Below are 17,077 nucleotides of genomic sequence, written 5' to 3'. Positions count from 1 at the left end.
TTTTTTTTCTCACTGTATACAACAGTTTAACTTAATATTAATATTTCAAGTAGATGAGTGTATTTTAAGACTATCATCAAAAAGTATTATTTGTAAAGATAAAAGGAGAAAATTAAAATTGTATAATTACTTTTCTTAGCATGAAAATGATATTTTTCTGCGTGTAAGTTTCTCCTGGCATTATTATGTTCATTAACCGAATATTAAAATTTAATTTCATCTTTCCGGATTAAATTATTGATTGCACCATGCCACTCCTTGAACACAAAAGCGTAAACGATTAGACAGATGTACGTAACTACCCTCGAGATTGCGCGCGTTTCATAATGCACGACGGGAAGTCGTAACGTAGGAGACGAAACGATCACCTTTAGTCGCAAGGTGCCGCAAAATTTCGCATGTCAAAAGTCAGTGAACGTCTTAAGAGGACATTGTTGGTGGCCGGCCATTATTTCAGCTTCGGGATTTCGAGTGACCGACGATAACGACGCGGTTGCAGCCGCGTTGCAGAAGAAGAAGAAGAAGAAACGGCCTTCTTTTTCCTCGCGACGACGAAGGCGACAACGCGACGACGGGGAGACGTCATGCACCACGAAGAGCTAACAATGAAAGCGAAACCAGAACTTCAATTATCGTCCACGACTTGTCGTGTTCAGACGACCAGAGCGACTATATATGTCAGAAAGTAGGCACCGCTCAGCCAGTCCGTGACACTGAATCGCCATATCTCTTCTTAGGACTGATCTCAGGCTTCACGTTGCATCTTCACTTTGCTCTTATCGTCACTGAAGGTATTTGCTTGATCTATTTTGAATTATTTGTTCTATTTGATCTATTTGAATTATTTTGAATTACTGAATTATTGAATTAAATTATTGATCTATTTGAATTATTTTGTTTACTTTTACATGATAAACTACACGTCTTTATAATACACTTTAGAAATTTATTTATTTAAATAATAAAATTACCAACTCAAACATCTAACTTTAGGTACTGTTTAAATATTTTCTTAATTACAAAAAATTCTATTCTTTTGTCGTGAAAAATTTTAGGATACCAAATATTCATTGAATATACACAATTGGTATTCAATGATATTTATTAATATAATAATAATGTTAATTACTGGTTTATTGCCATTTCTAAATTTTTTTTTCCTAGATGATGTTTTGTATCTCGCAAAGTTTAACCGTGGCAATAAGCTGCTTCATTATTTTGGTCAATTGCAGTCCAAAGTTCGACGATGGAGGGTAAGTTCCATTTCAAATAAAATTTTAAATAATATACAAAGATTTTATATCTAATATTATATCTAATATTATTTTCTAATATGTTCAATATTTCTTCCTAAAAGTTGTAAAAGCGCAAAAGACTTTTAAAGGGCATTTAAAAAATTATATTAAAAAATTAAAATTTATCTAAAGAATCTAACGGAAGAGACTTAAGATAATTTTTTATTGTTAAACAATCTATGTTATGTATCTGTCGTTATATAATCTACCGATAGATTTGTACCAAGCTCTATCAGCTACATGGAAAAGCAAGCGAAGGCACAGGATCAAGTGGCCATGCCGTCGTCTCAGATTAAACAGCACGCTGAAACGTCGAAACGCGAACCCGAGACGAACGACATTACAGATCGTAACCAAGAGGCACGATTTGGTTTCACCAATATTGGCGGTACAGGAAGCGTAAGTATTAAATCGAACTTCTGCCTTTCTGTTTTATTCTTTACTTTTAGAACATTTATTGCCTTCTTTTTCCTATTTTCCGTTTCTATAGAAAATTTTGTAAAATTTACTTTAAAAAAACTGCTAAAGCCGATTTTATTTAGTTTTCTATTTTTGATTATAAACTGGGATCTGAAATTCGTCGTAATCAATTTAAATTAATGTAATCGATTAAATCGGAATCAGGGTTACGGTGTGTCGCCCTATGCGCCGGCGAAGATAGATCTTGGCGGACTTCTCTTGGGAGCCATTATAGGCGTAGGATCGATCCTCATCATCCCTAAACTGCTATATATCTTGTCGGGTACTTACGGCACATATGCGAGAAGTAAGTGTTGCATTCGCTTAGAATCTAGACTAATTGATGAAATCTCTTTGTGAAGAGATTGTGTTTTTCACAAATTCTACATTTCATAAATTTTGTAGATCTCGTAAAACTTGATATTGTTTCTTCATTTTCCACGCTGTAAATAGGAATAAAAATTTCTTAAAACATTAACGTAATTTTTCAACTTAACAGATTCAAAATTTAATTGAATAAAATTTGGATGAATTTAAAAGAGCAATATTTCTTTTTCTCTGCATCGACATTTTTAAAGAAAAATTGACTTCAAATTTTACGAAGAGCAGCAATCTGCTTTTCAGCAATCTATGAATACTCCGCTCGGCATTTGTAATACATGTTCAATGAAATCCACGCAGGTGAAGACAACGGCTTCACTCAGACGCTGACGAGAATCGACGACATCCTGGCCCGCCACGGCATCGACACGACCTCGTGCATGCAACGCGCGGTGTGCACCTACACGCAGCAAGCGAATGCCTCAGTAGGCGAGGAGATCGAAAACGAGAACGAGAAGGACAGGAAGGCGACGTCCTTCGAGAAGATGGTGAACACGATCACCACCAACCAGGTGTTCCGCACGGCCATGCAGGGCACGGCGATCGAGGAGGCGGTGGAGGCCGGCAGGAATGGCAGAAGCTGTTCAAGATCGTACCCACACTGTGGCTTCTCCATGGAGACAATGCTGTCATTGCTGGCTAACGTCATCGCGACGGCGAACGCGCGCGTCGCGACGCCCACCGGCTCCTCGCTATAGCACCTTGGTTTACGTAATTTCTTGCTCTTCAGAGAAGGGCATTTATAATTTAAATAGCGAATTAAATCAGGCAACGAAGAAAGAAATGTATAAAAAATAAAACCTCGCTATCTCGCGCACACCACGTTTTACGCGAATAAAGGAGAAGGCAGGGTAAGAGTCCATTAACAATTTAACAACGAGATGTAGAATTATTTATCGCTCGAGCGGCAGAAGTCTCGGCAGTTCTTGCAGTATTTTAGTTCGATTTGTACAATGATAGAATTCATCTTTATTTCATTTAAATAATTACATTTGTGTATATGTGTATGTGTGTTGAATGTCTGCGTGGATGTTTGTAAATTAACAAAAGTGAAATTCTCCTCACGTGCGCTCAGCGTGACACATTCTTCTCTTTCTGTCTTTGGCTAGAAAATGTTACATATATAGTCTATATGATGCTTTCACATTGAGGAAAATAGAATCGACTAGAGTCGCGATACGATCGCGGCGCATCGCGCTTAACACGTGTCAACAATCAGTACAGGCACTGCCCATGACGATATTTTTACTTATATGTATGTATACGCGGCACTCTCCCCGGACACAACATACAGCACGCATATACAGGCGCGAGGATGAATCGGAAAGTAAAGACACGGCGGTTTCGCTCTTCCGGCTTGTCACGATGCAAGGCAACTTAAAAAAAATGGCTCCGTTTTAAGCATTATTTTCCTAACTAAACGTTAAAGGATAAAATATTTGGATTATTCGCAATATCTAGAAGAAATAGAAAAATTTGCAAATTAGTGCAAAAGTTAAAAGATAACAGCCTTTAAATCGGTGTCTCTCAAACAGTGTCCTGCAGAAGATTCTACATGCTTTATGTAGAAGAATATAATTTTCACGTGTACTACAGATATGTCAGTTATAAAATATAAGGGATGTGTATCTTTACTTTTTCATTCACTTTCGCGTATTAGTCTCGGAGCAGGACGTTCGTGTGCGAGGTATCGAGTCCTAGGAAAAAAAGAACCTTTGTTCCTTAAAATTACATTTCTACGCTCGCATCGTCTTCACCAGTGTAGAAAAAGACTAAATTAATTTCACATTCTAATGGAGGAAGAAAAATTAAAATCCAAAGTCTTCCACACAAGAGATGGCGACGATGGAGTACGGAATATACACTTCTCAAAAATATGACGTGTTCTCGTAAATGCATCTATCGTCAAAAACGACGTCGAAAAACAATACTATAGGCACGCAATAATTATAAATTAATAATATTACAATAGTGCTATCATTAATAAAAAACTAAGGATAACAGAGAACAGTCGTGTGAATAAAAGCCATTATTCGCACAATAATATTCCTTTATCCCGTTTCCAATATTTTACGTACTTTAGAATTGGTCCTTACAAACAGGTCGCGACTGAATCAACAAAGTTTTATATTCGTGCGCTCAATAGATTTCGCGGAATGTCAAAGTGCATTTGTAAATACTTCATGGAACAATTGATAACCTTATAAAATCCAACGTCAATTTTAGCAATAATTACGGTAATCCATTTTTCTTACGATATTTTTGCGTATGACTTTCCCTAACATCGCTATTTACATTCGATAGAGATTTAATTTTATCAAAAGCTAAATGAAGAACGATTTAATCCTATCAAAAGCTAAATAAAGAACCAAAATATCTTAATGTCGATGTCAAACTTTCTTCAATTTTCCTTAATGCTTATTAAAATGAGCAATAATTTCTTTTATGGACGACTTGATTTAATACTTATTGAATCCAATTTGTATGTCACATCTTATTGCTAAATATCGTGCATTATTGATAGATCTCGAGTTAATTACGTATTCGGAACACTCTCGTATCTATGAACTACCAATGCTTTTTAGAAGAATAATATATCTCTCTGAATATATATAATATATGCACAAGTGTCGTGACCGATCGAATAACTTTTCTACGAAGCGAATCACGTGTCTTTACGATAAAGAAAAATAAACTTATAAAAAAAAGATAATTTTAAAGATAGTTTTAATATATGAAGATAACTTTAATAAAACTTTCGATATCCAGATAAATCGATAAATTACAAATAAATAATTACTTTTTAAAATATGTTCATAATAGAAGATATCTTCGTTTTTAAATTCCATTTAAAATCGGCGCTTTGTGATTCCTTTCGTATAAAAATCGGTTCGTCGGCGATATCTATGCGTTTGTATTGTAATAATTTCCCTGATGTCTCTTTGGTTGTCTACTATCACATCTCTTAGCTTTCGATACTCTACCTCCAGTCTCCTCGAATCTTTCTTAGACGTGTACGCGACTCTTTGACTATCACTTCATGTACTTGCGCTTCGGCAGCAGTAGAATAACTCCTATAGCCACGCAAATGTGCCACAGGCTGTGAACGAGATAATAATTCCTGCGAGTTTGCAGGAACGCGTAACAAACGAGGCCCAGAGCGACGAGAAGCACCCCAGCCGGGAAGTAGATGGTCCTAGAAACAGAAGAAACGTCGTATCAACGATCAACAACTCGTGTCGCAATGCAAGCAGAGATGCAATGAAACCTAATATGAAAAATATAATAACTTCGATCGTATATGAGAAGATAAAATCCCTGGTTATTCCGAACAATATTGTCTTATTGTTTATTCATTATAATGAATAAATTCTGTTCATCTTTATTTGTGATTTTATATTAATTTAATTTTTATTCTATCAAGCAGTCATTTATTATACATTTCTATATTCCATTTTAGTGGTGTAAAAATTGACCTTTCCTTCCATTTCTTTATTTCTATCCTTACCTATATGGACGCGAGGGATATCTAATGGTGCGCTTCCTCCTGCATCTAAGCCCCCATGACAGCCCGATTAACGCGGAACCGGTGACTGCCGGCAGTAGGAACACCCAGAGAGCCGTGCGGTCCATCTCGGCGCCCATCGCGAGCACAATTGCGCCAGCCACCTGACAGAAAGCGGTCACTCGCGGCCCAAACGATGCCATCGCCACCAGAGTCACCCAGATAGCAAGCAGCGCGTTGAAGAAGTCGCAAAACTGCAGAACGCTCAGTCGCATGATGCACACGCTGTAGACCTCCTCGCCGGCCTCGCAGGCGTGGTAGAACGTGGAGAAAAACATGACCGCGACGTAGGCGATCGCCTCGGTGAAGTACTCGCGTCGTACCGCCACGTAGATCGAACCGAGAAAGGCGAAGTTGCTGAAGGTGAGGGCGAGCAGCTGCACGAGTATGCCGCTGGTGCTGAGGACGTATGTGTTGTCCGCGCAATCGAACCCGCGGTAGCCGCCGGTGCAGTAACACGCCGAGAAGATGAAGCCGCCGCTCATGTAGTGCATGCACTTGCCGTGGCCGCCGCAGCGGCCCTCGACGCACGGCGACGACGACACGATACTCTCCACCCGGACGGCGGTGCAACGCGACAGGCAGTCGCACGTCTCGCACACGACGTCGCCCCGAAGGCAGCTGCGGCTGCAGGTGCAAGAGCTGGTGCTGGTATTCGCACCACTGCTACCGCCGTTGCTGATTGCCTTTTCCTCCTCTTCGGGACAGAAGACGCGCAGGCTGACGTACCAGGTGCCCGTCTCGGGGAAGGGTACGTGCACGTAAGCCGGCTCGCTCGCGTTCACGTACACGTCCGCCGTCGTGAGACCCTGCGCACGGACGCAGCCACCACCAGATGTGATGTTCGAGTAATATCCTGAGGAAGTAAAAAAAAAAATGGGATAGGTATTATATATAAAATGATATGTAACAAAAAAACTCGAAAAATTATTCTTACAATATTCCTTATCTATTTTTCCTTGATGGTATTATAACTATAATTTTATGTAGACTACGTGTGTCTTATTTTTTATTGTTATATATTGAAAACACGGATTTACTGTTAATGGACACACGGCCGATAATCTAATTTTATCCGCAAGCTCGCTCGCTGAAGAAGGGAACTTTCTATTTTGATCTCGAAAGAAATTGATTAGAAGCAGTATCGAGGACATGCGAACCAACCTAAGGAAACACAGGCCACAAGAATGATGCTCTTCTTGTACTTTTCCTCCACGTCGACCAGCTTGAAACCCAGGGTGACCGTGCCGCCAACATCGTACACCCGGCCAATCTCGAAGCTAAGGACGGAGAGAACGTCGGCGGTCACGTTGAAGGGCTGGGGCTTCGTGTCGTTGCCGCGCAGGTGTTCGTAGTCGAAGAGGAAAAAATCGGGGAAGGAGTTTCTCGACAGCACAACCTGATCGACCCCGACGTCTACCTGACGGCTCATCGGCAGTTGCATCGTCACGTTCGACGCATTTCCCGACAGTAGACGAAGGGTCACGTAGTGAAAATCGTTTGCATAGGGCTTGAAGAGCAAAGACGTCGCCGTGGAGTTGAGCAAACCATCAGCAAGATTGTCCTCCGCCGTGACGTGGACGGCAATGTTGCAATCTTCGCCGCAGGACGATCTCAGGGACAGGCTCAGTTCCTCGAGACCGACGTCCGGCACGAGATACTGCACTATCGCTGTGTCGGAAATCTCGTCCAGTTGCACCTTATGCTCGATCTCAGGATCAGCCACCAACGATGTCGTAGCTGGTGTCTCTACAAACATCTCGGCGTCCATCATGGTCTCACAGGACGCGCTGAGACCTGCGAATGACAGTTTCCCATTAATTTTTTCAAGTTTCGCGAGTATAGCTTTTATTTCCAAATATTTGCAAATTGTAAATGTATATCAAATTTACAAACGTCGATAATATAATTTTATTTTAGCCTTGACTTCTTTCGTCGAAGAGGATAATTGCGCTTCCCTTTACCTTGCTGCTTGATTTTTCCGTCCTCGGGATCGGTCCAAGATCGAAAAGCAATCGCGTACCAATCGCCTGCTGACGGAGCTTCTATCTTGATCGTACGCTGCTCACCGTCGCTCAGCATCTCTAGACTGTAATGTTGCCGACGTTTCTTCGATTCCATCAGCTTCGCAGCTACCTTCGATCCATCGGGACAGACGAACGGCAGACTTGCGGACTTTAGATGCAGCGAGACGTCGAGCGGTGTACATCTACCTATCCCGCCAGTCTTCTTTTCTTTCGCCATGAATCTAAAACGTGACAGAATATCTTTGTGTACGAGACACGGAAGAAAATGGTTGATAGACAACGGACAATTTTAGCTCGGCGAAAAGTAGGTTGAAAAAATAACACGCAAATGATTCTCTGTTGTCATCGAATATATAAATCATGTTAAAATAAAACAATTTATAAATATAAATTTTTAAATTATCTCAAAAATTGAAGAGAACTAATAAATTAAAGGTAAATAAAATTTGTGGAGAAATAATAAAAAAGAAAATTTCATTGCTAATACGTCGAATCGCGTTATAAGATCTCAAAGAAAATCCTACCGGCTCTTTTTCAACCCGATACGTACTTGAAGACGACTGCGACGGTGCGCTCGGGTACATTGAAATGGATGATCGAGATGTGACGATAGGCGTAATAATCGTCCAAGACGTTGCTCGATCGTTGAGCGATCTTCTCCAACTTGCCGCACAGCCCCTGTTGGGCCACAAATATCCATGCCAGCAGCACGGCTAAAGCGCTTTCTCGCATATTCCGACGTCTTGCTACATAAGGAAGGTGTTCGTCCGATTCGAAAAGTCACTGCGAAAGAGAAAAAATGCAATTGGTAACGAAAAAAATGCAAAATGCGCGCGGTCGAGGAACAGATCATCTCAGCTTTTCTTTCGTACGATTTAAAAAAGAAAAAAGTTTCTTAAATGCAATAACTTATTATTAGTTATTTACAAAATACATGTTTATTTTTTATTATTAACATTGCGCAAAGAAATATTTTGCTAGTGATTAGATGGATCTCTTCACGTTTAATCTTCATGTGAAAATACTTCTGAATGTGCTTTGTACAGGAAAAACGCGTTATCTTATCGTGTATGTAATTGATATCGCGTGTTCCGCGTACGCGATAAGTAGTGATAACCAAGAGATTCGAAAATCATGTTAATAGAGTATCATCAACTGTGGGCTAGGCTATCTTTGCTCTGTCTTTTTTATTCACGTTATATTCACTACATTATACGATCATTTCGCTTTTTAATTATACTGTAATTCAAAGCTTTGATGTACGTAACTGTCTCTCCCTAACTATTTATTTCAGGATTCTAAGGCTTAAATGACTTTCACGTAACACAATTTCATTTCCTCCGTTTATACATTCTCTCAGCGCGTGTCGAGCTCTCAATCAATAACTACAGGTAGAAAATATTTTTTTTCTTGCATATAAATAAGAGTATCTTGTTGTATTCTCCATCTCACAAGAAGTAATTTCGATTCCTGTGAAAGAGATGCGTGATCTTTACAAAACTCATTCGACCACCAATAAAAGTCCATGGTATTTTTTTGCGCTCGGAAGTGATGGCATCTGACTGTCTTTTGGCCGTCTGGAGGATAAATTTTATGTAACTCATTTAAGAGATTGAAGGAGCAGTAGATCTGTGCAGTATGAACCGCCAAGTAGGTCAGATTCCATTGTCAATTCACACTTCCTGCGGGGCAGCGCAAGAAGTAACAAGCCGTCCGCGTGCTTATCATCGAAGAAACGCGTAAATGGAGTTAATGTTCAGCATCGTGAATGATTTCTTTCAACCGTTGTGCCCGAGATCATATTGCATTCGAGACCTCATGATCCCATGAAACCTTCCGTAACGCGGAAAAATTTAATCCGTAATTTAATTACCATGAGTTATGTGGCGGAAAATTAAAGTCGCGGGATTACGAGAAACTGCAGATTTAATTTAAATTCGTGAAAAATTCATAGAGTTAATAAATTTCTGTAGAAAAGTGATGGAAAAAACAAAAAGCTTTTTGCTGGCCTTCCCCGGTGCGCGATCGTTAATCGACAAACTATTTATAGTAAAAGGTAATAATTTATAAATATATAATTAAAATTCTCACTATTCGTAAAATCTTTAAATTAAACTTTGGCGTAACAAAAACGCGCGTATAATGTTTATAAGCAAGTTAGTTACTTTTTGTCAAAAATATCGCGACTTGTAATAACCATGTGGTAAAAAGATGTATCGATAAATCGACAATTGCAGAATCGTACTGAAATCTGGTTAAAGAAACCACAATCGCAAAAGAACGACCTGGATGTATCGCGGATTAATTAACTTGAAGCTATCCATGGCTTGGCCAGCTATTGAATAAAACATCAACAATTGATATTCGATATCGCGAAAACGAAATTGGATACCGAAAATCCGCTTATCGTTTCGAGAGTGACGTGACTAACAATAAGTAATCTATAATTATATAGTCACTTTATCGTGACAGAAGATCGAATCTAAGCTATATCTAAGCATTCGATCGTCTTTGAACGTAATTGAATCGATTATTACTCTATTATTATTTATTAAATACTGCACAAAGAGAATTCAAGTAATACAAAAGAATATTCAATTTTTAAAAAATTAAAATAATACGATTTAACTTAAAAAAGCTGAAACTTTTCACTCTTATAAAATTTTATTTTCAATATGAATAACTGAAATAAAAATTTATTGAAGTTTCTTTCATATCAATCGTCGTTTTCTCTCAATAAAATGTTATCTGTTTATTTCATTTCAGATATATTTCATCGTATTCTAATCTATGATCGTAAAACGAGATCGAAACAGGAGATTAGTATCAAGCTATTGGAAAAGAAGTGATAAAAATCTGCAAACTTACCTTTCCGTGAAGCGCAATTGAATTTACTTTACAAACAATTTGCAAACGTAGACACAATAGATTATCACAATTCTTCTTTTCTTTTATTATTATATCCTAGCAACAGCAAATTGCATACACAACAATTGAAGACAATCTTCGCTTCACTCGCCTTGTGCACAAGACCGCTCTCGGCGCGTCGATGCGACGCGCGTTGCGCAAGTCGTCGTTGTCGTCGTCGTCGCGACGCTCACGAGATCCGTACGGAGAGAAACATCGTGTCCGACGTTGACAGCCATCCATCTAGAGGTACCATATCGAATCCAGTCGGTGATGCGGTCCAGCAACAAGTGCTTACATGCGATCGCGATCGCTCAATTTAAACGGGGCAGATCGTATCTCTCCGCGCGCGACGAAGAGTCCCTGATAATTTTCGCAAAGCGATTTCGTTATCCCTACCTATTATCGTGAGCCCGCAATATGTCGGGCACGAGCGGCCGCCGACGCGCCGTTGATTGCGGCATCCGCTGGTCCACCGCGACGCTGGGCACCGACCACGTACGGACGACTGTCTCGCGGCGGACCGCCGGCGCGGGGAAGCGCGCACTGAACGAATATCCGAGAGCGCGTCTCGTCCTGGCCCTCCGTATTGTCGTCATCGGTGGCGGAGGCGATACCGCGAGGGGCGATGCAATACGCGTGCGTTCCCTCCTTATCACTGGCAGCGAAAGCTCGCACACGCGCGATAAGCTCGTGTGCGGCAGCTTTCGAGCGCGGAGCTTTTAAACCTGACGAGTCTTCTGGCGCGCGCGGTTGGCAAGCTCGATGCTTTGAGCAAAGAGAAATCTTCGAATTTGAAGCAAAGCCACGAATTCGAAGCTTACAAGCTCTCGATTTTTAAGCTATTCTTCCTCTTATGAGAATCTTTATCCAAACCTGAACTTACACTCCTGAATTACACTCGTTCGAGTACTGCTTTTGAGCTACTCAATTGTACAGATTGTCTTGATCTCTGTGCGAAACTATATTTTTCCAATGAAAACTTACGCTTTACTGGAGCAAAGAACTGCCTGGTAGCTGACTGCCCACGCGCTTTCCTTATCGATAAAAACCCACACGTGTATACGTACTTGTGTTCTCCTCGGTCGAACGTATATGGCCACTTCTTGGTGATCGCGCGCTCTACTGACCCGCATGTCTTCAATTCTATGGGCGGTCATTTAACGACCGACATCCGACTAGATTTTAGCGCATTATAATGATCGTCTTAAAGGAGAATTTCACAGGGATACAGCACTGCAGCGCATGTAATGCATTCGTAGCAAACCAGTGGGAGTGAACCAGCCGAAAGTGAGCATGATGAAATCTTGTTCAGTAACAAGAGTGCCTATGTATACGTAGTGTTATTATTACATATATTACGATATGAATGAATGATATATTGCAGTAAAATGATATTATATCTGGGGGCGACAAACTGGATATCGTACAAGCTTACATACAAGCCAATGTACTCAGCAGCAACTATGGACCATAGTTTTAAGATACGTCGTGATGTTCTTCGTGGACATTCTTGAAAGAAAACGTAAAGAAAATCTAGAACAATTATAATTAAAATATTAAATTTTTTGTTATTAAATTATTTTAATGTTTGTACGAACAAATTATAAAAAATATAAAACACTGTAAGTATAAATTCCTATATATAGTTCGATAGAAAATATAAATAATATAAATAAGATGAGCATTTTCCAATTCTCAGTCATTGTCGCAGATTTGAATTAGTATTCTTAGTAGTGCAGCATAAAGTATACTGCATTACTAATTATACTGCGAAACGAGTATAGTATAAGAGTATAAAAAATATTTTGTATTGCACTGATTAAATTAGATTTCAAAATTTAAAATTCCCAAGATTCCATCCATCTTAAAGAATGCATCGAGCTCTCGGGATCCATGGCGGATGGACCATCCATCCCGTAAGCTAACGGTGAGAACAGATAAAAGCTGCAATTTAAATTTAAAAGGTTTAATCAGATGTTTTTTGACATTGCTTTTTAATAAAAATTATTCGATTAAAATTTTGTAATTTTCAAAAATGTGTTACAAATGATTTTATTGTAAAATTATAATTTGAGCAAAAGACGATTCTTACCTATATGCAATGACGGAAACTATGGTTCCTAGCGCGATATGATAAATCATATTCCTCACTTTATCAGGTAGTAGCAGCAGGAAGCTCTCAATGATATAATTTAACGTGATCCCGGTCAGCATGGAGCTGTACAGCAAAGCTGGGAAGTAATGATGAAAATACAGCACTCTGGTCATCGCCCAAAAAGGCACATAATGCAAGATCCATCCAAGGAAGAGCCACTTTCCAGCGTGCGTTATTTTGCTTCGCTGTTCGAGCACAACGGCGTTGTCGACGCAACCCCGTTGCTCGCGTACAGAAGCGTAGACATAAAGAATTATAAATATTACAAGGAAGACTATGTTTCCCCACCAAATGATAGGGTTGCCGAGCAAATATATCCTTTGATTATTTCCGGAGAAAAATTGCCCCTGCGGAGAAAGATATGTAGTTTTCTTTCAAATGTTACTTTGCTCCGTTAAGCAAAGCGACGATTAGCGAACAACAGTACGTAAATTGATAATTTACCCTGTAATTTATAGGCCACTGCCATGGCCGCGAGGACACCTCTCCTTCCTTCACTTTTAGATCCGAATTGCCTTGCAGCATCACGGCGTGTGACTCCAGGAATCTGTCGAGGAATCCCGGCGCGTACACTCGGAAACTGACATTTGGTACTAATAACAAACAGTGTTATACGTCAGTTTGGTAATGATAAATTCAGTAACTTATGTCGCTCGCTTACATTTGGCGTATTGATTGTCCTCAATGTTCCATAGTCCATTTTTATCTCTCATGTTGGGGTTGCAAGAAACCTCCTGTTGGCTGTATCCCCTACACAAAATAAAAATTGATTGTACAACGGAAAATTGATTTTACACAAAAGATTTAAATTTTTATCGCTACTAACCATTTCGGCAGCGTTTTACCACTACACGTCAGCACGCAATGATGAAGATAATGCACAAACTTTAATTTACTCGTCACCGTCTCTACCACGTCGCCATCCCTTCCATTCGTTATTAATATCTTCCAAACGTCGTTAGCATCACCCGTACCGTTCTGAAACAAATAAGAAAAAAATAAGTTTGATAAAGCGTCATAAACAATGGCAGAATTACGATTGCCTTACCTCTCCATATCCGGTGACTTGGTAATGTTTCTTCGAAATCGGCGCAATTTCCTTGTGCGAATGTAAATTTCGTCTCGTCGTAATGTGTTCCAGACGCACAAGGTCGCCGTGTTTAACTAATTCCGGCTCCGGCGGTATCACATCTGTGTCGTATTTTTTCACCAACCACAGATTGTTATCGTCTTTGTGGGAATAAGTCGTAATCTGTAATCAGATAGTTAACAATACCGAAGTACTTTATTTTACTTGCGTTTGTCCACTCAAATTCTATTTAAATTATTCTATTGTTATACACATTGTCAAATATTTTCAGTTAAAATAAGATATGTATCATTTATTTCGACACAAATGATATAAATTTATCAAACCATATACTACTTTATGTTTGTATATTCTTAAAGCTTGCTAAGTAATCGTACATATAACAACCTGTTGCTGCCTCGCGCCGACTCCCTCAGGATACAAATGCCAGTGGGAATGTAAGTAACCGCCGCCTGTGCGATGATTTTTTAATGTAATAGTGGCACCATACGCCAATTGTCGCGGCATCGTCGCGTTATATAATGAATTACCGCGTAACAGCGACTGAAATTCCGAACTGTAGAAACCATCGCCACTTCCGCTAAATAAAACATCCACATAAATTAAACATTAACAGTTTGAATATGCACAAGTTTTTATGTATATATAATACATATAAGTGTATGATTATGTATAATATTTATACAGAATATTTTCAGAGAAATAAGAAAAATTGATATCAAGTTCATGAAGATATTAATAGACTACAAAAAAATATTCTGTTGATACTACAATTCTTACCTTTTATTCAAAACAGAAAGATGGATATAAAAAAACAGCATGTAAAGTAAAATCGGTAATAAGATGAGACAAATGCACCTTGCTAACAAATGTTTCCCCACATAAGACTGCAAAAAGTAAAATCTAAGTCATCTTTGGAACTTCATCCATTCGGTCCCTTACTAATTATTTTACTAATACATATGACAGGCTCGTTGATTAGCTCATTAATAATTAATATTAATCATTAATTAATAAAGTCAATTAACAAAAGTGCAAAGTTTGCCTTATTCATGTTATGTAAATCTCGGTATATTGATTTTTTATTACTAAATTACTTACAATAGGCTTTGACAAATCACTCAATTCTCGCCAGAGCTCGTAAGCGGTGTAAAGACCCACAAGCAGGACAACAAAGAGTCCGACAAATTTCACGCTAATCGTGCACGCGAGCGAAGCTCCGGTGAACGACAACCACGACCACCAGGATCGCGTGAATGGTCGATCTCGAAGTGATGCCACACGCGCCATGCCCCATGTCGCACACATCATAAAACACAACAATATGGGATCCAGCAAGATATATTGATTCAACGTCAACAAACCTACATCTGCAACAGAAAAAAAATTGTCTTGTTAAATCCTCAACATTTAGGAATATTTATATTAAGAATATTATAATTTACCACACAAAATGAGGAGGGATGCAAGCACAGAGGCACAAATTGACTTGGTAAAGTCCCATACAATAAGATATGACAGAGGGACAATAGTTGCGCCCAAAATTGTGCAGAACTATAAAATAACAAACGTTTTTGATAAAATTTTGGCAGTGCTTTAGTTCTTTTGTTAAATTTTATAAATTCCTTAAGACAGATTTCATTTTTCAATAGAAAAAGATTTATTTTAAATAACTTACAACTCTCATGCCTATGTAATTGACATTTTCAAATTTGTCTCCTGGTTTTTCAAAAGCAAATGTTCCATCATAGCCAGTCATGTACCCAGACAAAGCAATAAGCATCTAAAATAAAATATAAAATACTTTTTAATCTCATAACTGAATTTTCAACCTAAAAACTTAAAATAAAATTCTTTCTGAGAAATCTACCTTTCCCAAAGGTGGATGAACGTCAAAGAAGAACGTTCTGTTTATGTACCAGCTGCCCATTTTGCCGAAGTGTGTTTCGTCCCAACTAAAAATTAGAAATTTCTAAAAACTCTAACTCTTTTAAAAAAATAAAGTTTAAATAAGATTAATACAACAACTTCTGATTTCTCTTACCATACATGCTGAGGTTCTGTGACCCTGTAAAATCGGGTGATCAGAGTAAGTGCAGTTATGCCTCCAAACAGAAGCCACCAATCTCTACAAATGTAAAAATAGACTACAATTACATTGTAAATACCTAATTATATTGCTTATTTTACATTGATCATGTACCATTAAAAATAATATTTTTTTGTAATAATTATATATTACTAATAAGCTTTAAAAAAATATATAAAAACAAGTTTTCAAGAAAATACTTGTCGAGAATAAAATCCAAAGAAAGACACCAAGTATGTTTATTGTTTTAATAATTATCATACAACAAATAAACATTCTAATAAGAAAAATAATTCGTCAGAAAGCAACGGAATTGTGACAGTTTGGTTGCACTGAAAGATGCGTACTATTAACATAACATACAATAATTCCGAAATCGTAGCTTTACATACGTCGCATCTCCCTTTTCCTTCGTTTGCGATATCGTTGCATTTTTCGATTTGCAAGCGGTTTCTTGGATGCCGCCTCTCATCGCTTCGCTTCGTTATGTTGTTTACTTCGCAAATCGGGGTATATATCCTTGCATTTAAAATGGTGTACGATCTACTGAATAACTGAATTATAATACAGCGATTATTAACTTGTACGTCTCGCGGAACGTGCCAGATATCCCAGATGTTCCCCGTACTCGACGTTCCGCTACACGATACGTCAAACGTCAAACTGTTTCTTCCGCATACTCAGTACTCACAACTCACAAAGTCACAACTCACAATAGTCACAATGGTTGCGTTCAGGACACTCAACAGTTGTACAACAGTTGAGTAATTCGCTAATATAATTGGTCCAAATTTAGAGATTTAACAGTAAGAACCAATAATCACTGATCGCTCACTGATCACTTGTGTTTCCTGAACGCAACCAATGTGAATTCCACCAAATTCCATAATCCGCCACATGTGACGACGCGACGGGACGCATCTCCTCGATCACTTGAAGGCAATTCTTTTTTATCTGCGGTCAGTAACAAAGTTTTCTACCGCTCTCCGATAATGTAATTTTCTGTTAGGTCAAACGTCACGTGCGGTGTGTCATGTGTCACGTGCGCAAAAATGCGGAGCACATATGCAGGTCCGCAAATAGAATGGAGGTTACGAGGGGAAATA

General features: G+C 38.8%; 3 protein-coding genes and 1 long non-coding RNA gene across 8 annotated transcripts; 2 read left to right on the top strand and 2 right to left on the bottom strand.

Annotated features, from left to right (window-relative positions):
- The first annotated feature begins 121 nt into the window (after positions 1-121).
- LOC105828652 lies at positions 122-3,888 on the top strand. Its single transcript, XM_028188973.2, has 4 exons — positions 122-1,253; positions 1,511-1,694; positions 1,920-2,061; positions 2,436-3,888. The coding sequence occupies exons 1-4, from the start codon at positions 1,165-1,167 to the stop codon at positions 2,831-2,833; spliced, it is 813 nt and encodes a 270-aa protein (XP_028044774.2). The 5' UTR covers positions 122-1,164; the 3' UTR covers positions 2,834-3,888.
- On the bottom strand, positions 3,085-11,790 carry LOC105828654 (post-GPI attachment to proteins factor 6). 5 transcript variants are annotated; one of them, XM_036293074.1, is made up of 7 exons: positions 11,034-11,267; positions 10,596-10,877; positions 8,278-8,510; positions 7,665-7,948; positions 6,865-7,497; positions 5,644-6,556; positions 3,085-5,331 (listed from the first exon to the last, which is right to left on the bottom strand). In XM_036293074.1, the coding sequence occupies exons 3-7, from the start codon at positions 8,457-8,459 to the stop codon at positions 5,169-5,171; spliced, it is 2,175 nt and encodes a 724-aa protein (XP_036148967.1). In that variant the 5' UTR covers positions 8,460-8,510; positions 10,596-10,877; positions 11,034-11,267; the 3' UTR covers positions 3,085-5,168. The 5 variants fall into 5 exon arrangements, with proteins under 5 accessions (XP_036148967.1, XP_012522567.2, XP_012522566.2 ...); XM_012667113.2 differs by lacking the exons at positions 10,596-10,877; positions 11,034-11,267 and adding an exon at positions 11,705-11,790; XM_012667112.3 differs by having other exon boundaries at positions 10,596-11,267.
- Positions 11,791-11,820: 30 nt separating this feature from the next.
- LOC118647770 lies at positions 11,821-12,164 on the top strand. Its single transcript, XR_004964913.1, has 2 exons — positions 11,821-11,924; positions 12,022-12,164. It is a non-coding gene; the product is annotated as an uncharacterized LOC118647770 (long non-coding RNA).
- A 40-nt stretch (positions 12,165-12,204) lies between these two features.
- On the bottom strand, positions 12,205-16,922 carry LOC105828655 (protein O-mannosyl-transferase 2). Its single transcript, XM_012667116.3, has 14 exons — positions 16,364-16,922; positions 15,927-16,010; positions 15,753-15,837; positions 15,561-15,665; positions 15,328-15,436; positions 14,984-15,252; positions 14,663-14,769; positions 14,270-14,462; positions 13,841-14,044; positions 13,619-13,770; positions 13,454-13,542; positions 13,237-13,385; positions 12,730-13,139; positions 12,205-12,581 (listed from the first exon to the last, which is right to left on the bottom strand). The coding sequence occupies exons 1-14, from the start codon at positions 16,441-16,443 to the stop codon at positions 12,476-12,478; spliced, it is 2,142 nt and encodes a 713-aa protein (XP_012522570.2). The 5' UTR covers positions 16,444-16,922; the 3' UTR covers positions 12,205-12,475.
- Between the last annotated feature and the right edge of the window lie 155 nt (positions 16,923-17,077).

This window comes from Monomorium pharaonis, chromosome 1 (assembly GCF_013373865.1).
Source record: "Monomorium pharaonis isolate MP-MQ-018 chromosome 1, ASM1337386v2, whole genome shotgun sequence".
In the NCBI taxonomy this organism is placed as follows: Eukaryota; Metazoa; Arthropoda; class Insecta; order Hymenoptera; family Formicidae; genus Monomorium; species Monomorium pharaonis.
This window is presented reverse-complemented; position numbering and strand designations above follow the sequence as displayed.

Excerpts from the sequence above, each read along its gene's own strand:
- LOC105828652 (XM_028188973.2), top strand. The coding sequence starts at position 1,165 with ATGATGTTTTGTATCTCGCAAAGTTTAACCGTGGCAATAAGCTGCTTC. Across the intron at positions 1,254-1,510 it reads CCAAAGTTCGACGATGGAGG|ATTTGTACCAAGCTCTATCA; the intron begins GTAAGTTCCATT and ends ATCTACCGATAG. Across the intron at positions 2,062-2,435 it reads TTACGGCACATATGCGAGAA|GTGAAGACAACGGCTTCACT; the intron begins GTAAGTGTTGCA and ends AAATCCACGCAG.
- LOC105828655 (XM_012667116.3), bottom strand. The coding sequence starts at position 16,443 with ATGAGAGGCGGCATCCAAGAAACCGCTTGCAAATCGAAAAATGCAACG. Across the intron at positions 15,666-15,752 it reads TTCATCCACCTTTGGGAAAG|ATGCTTATTGCTTTGTCTGG; the intron begins GTAGATTTCTCA and ends ATTTTATTTTAG. Across the intron at positions 15,437-15,560 it reads ATTACATAGGCATGAGAGTT|TTCTGCACAATTTTGGGCGC; the intron begins GTAAGTTATTTA and ends GTTATTTTATAG.
- LOC105828654 (XM_012667113.2), bottom strand. The coding sequence starts at position 8,459 with ATGCGAGAAAGCGCTTTAGCCGTGCTGCTGGCATGGATATTTGTGGCC. Across the intron at positions 7,498-7,664 it reads CGGAAAAATCAAGCAGCAAG|GTCTCAGCGCGTCCTGTGAG; the intron begins GTAAAGGGAAGC and ends TGTCATTCGCAG. Across the intron at positions 5,332-5,643 it reads TATCCCTCGCGTCCATATAG|GACCATCTACTTCCCGGCTG; the intron begins GTAAGGATAGAA and ends TTCTGTTTCTAG.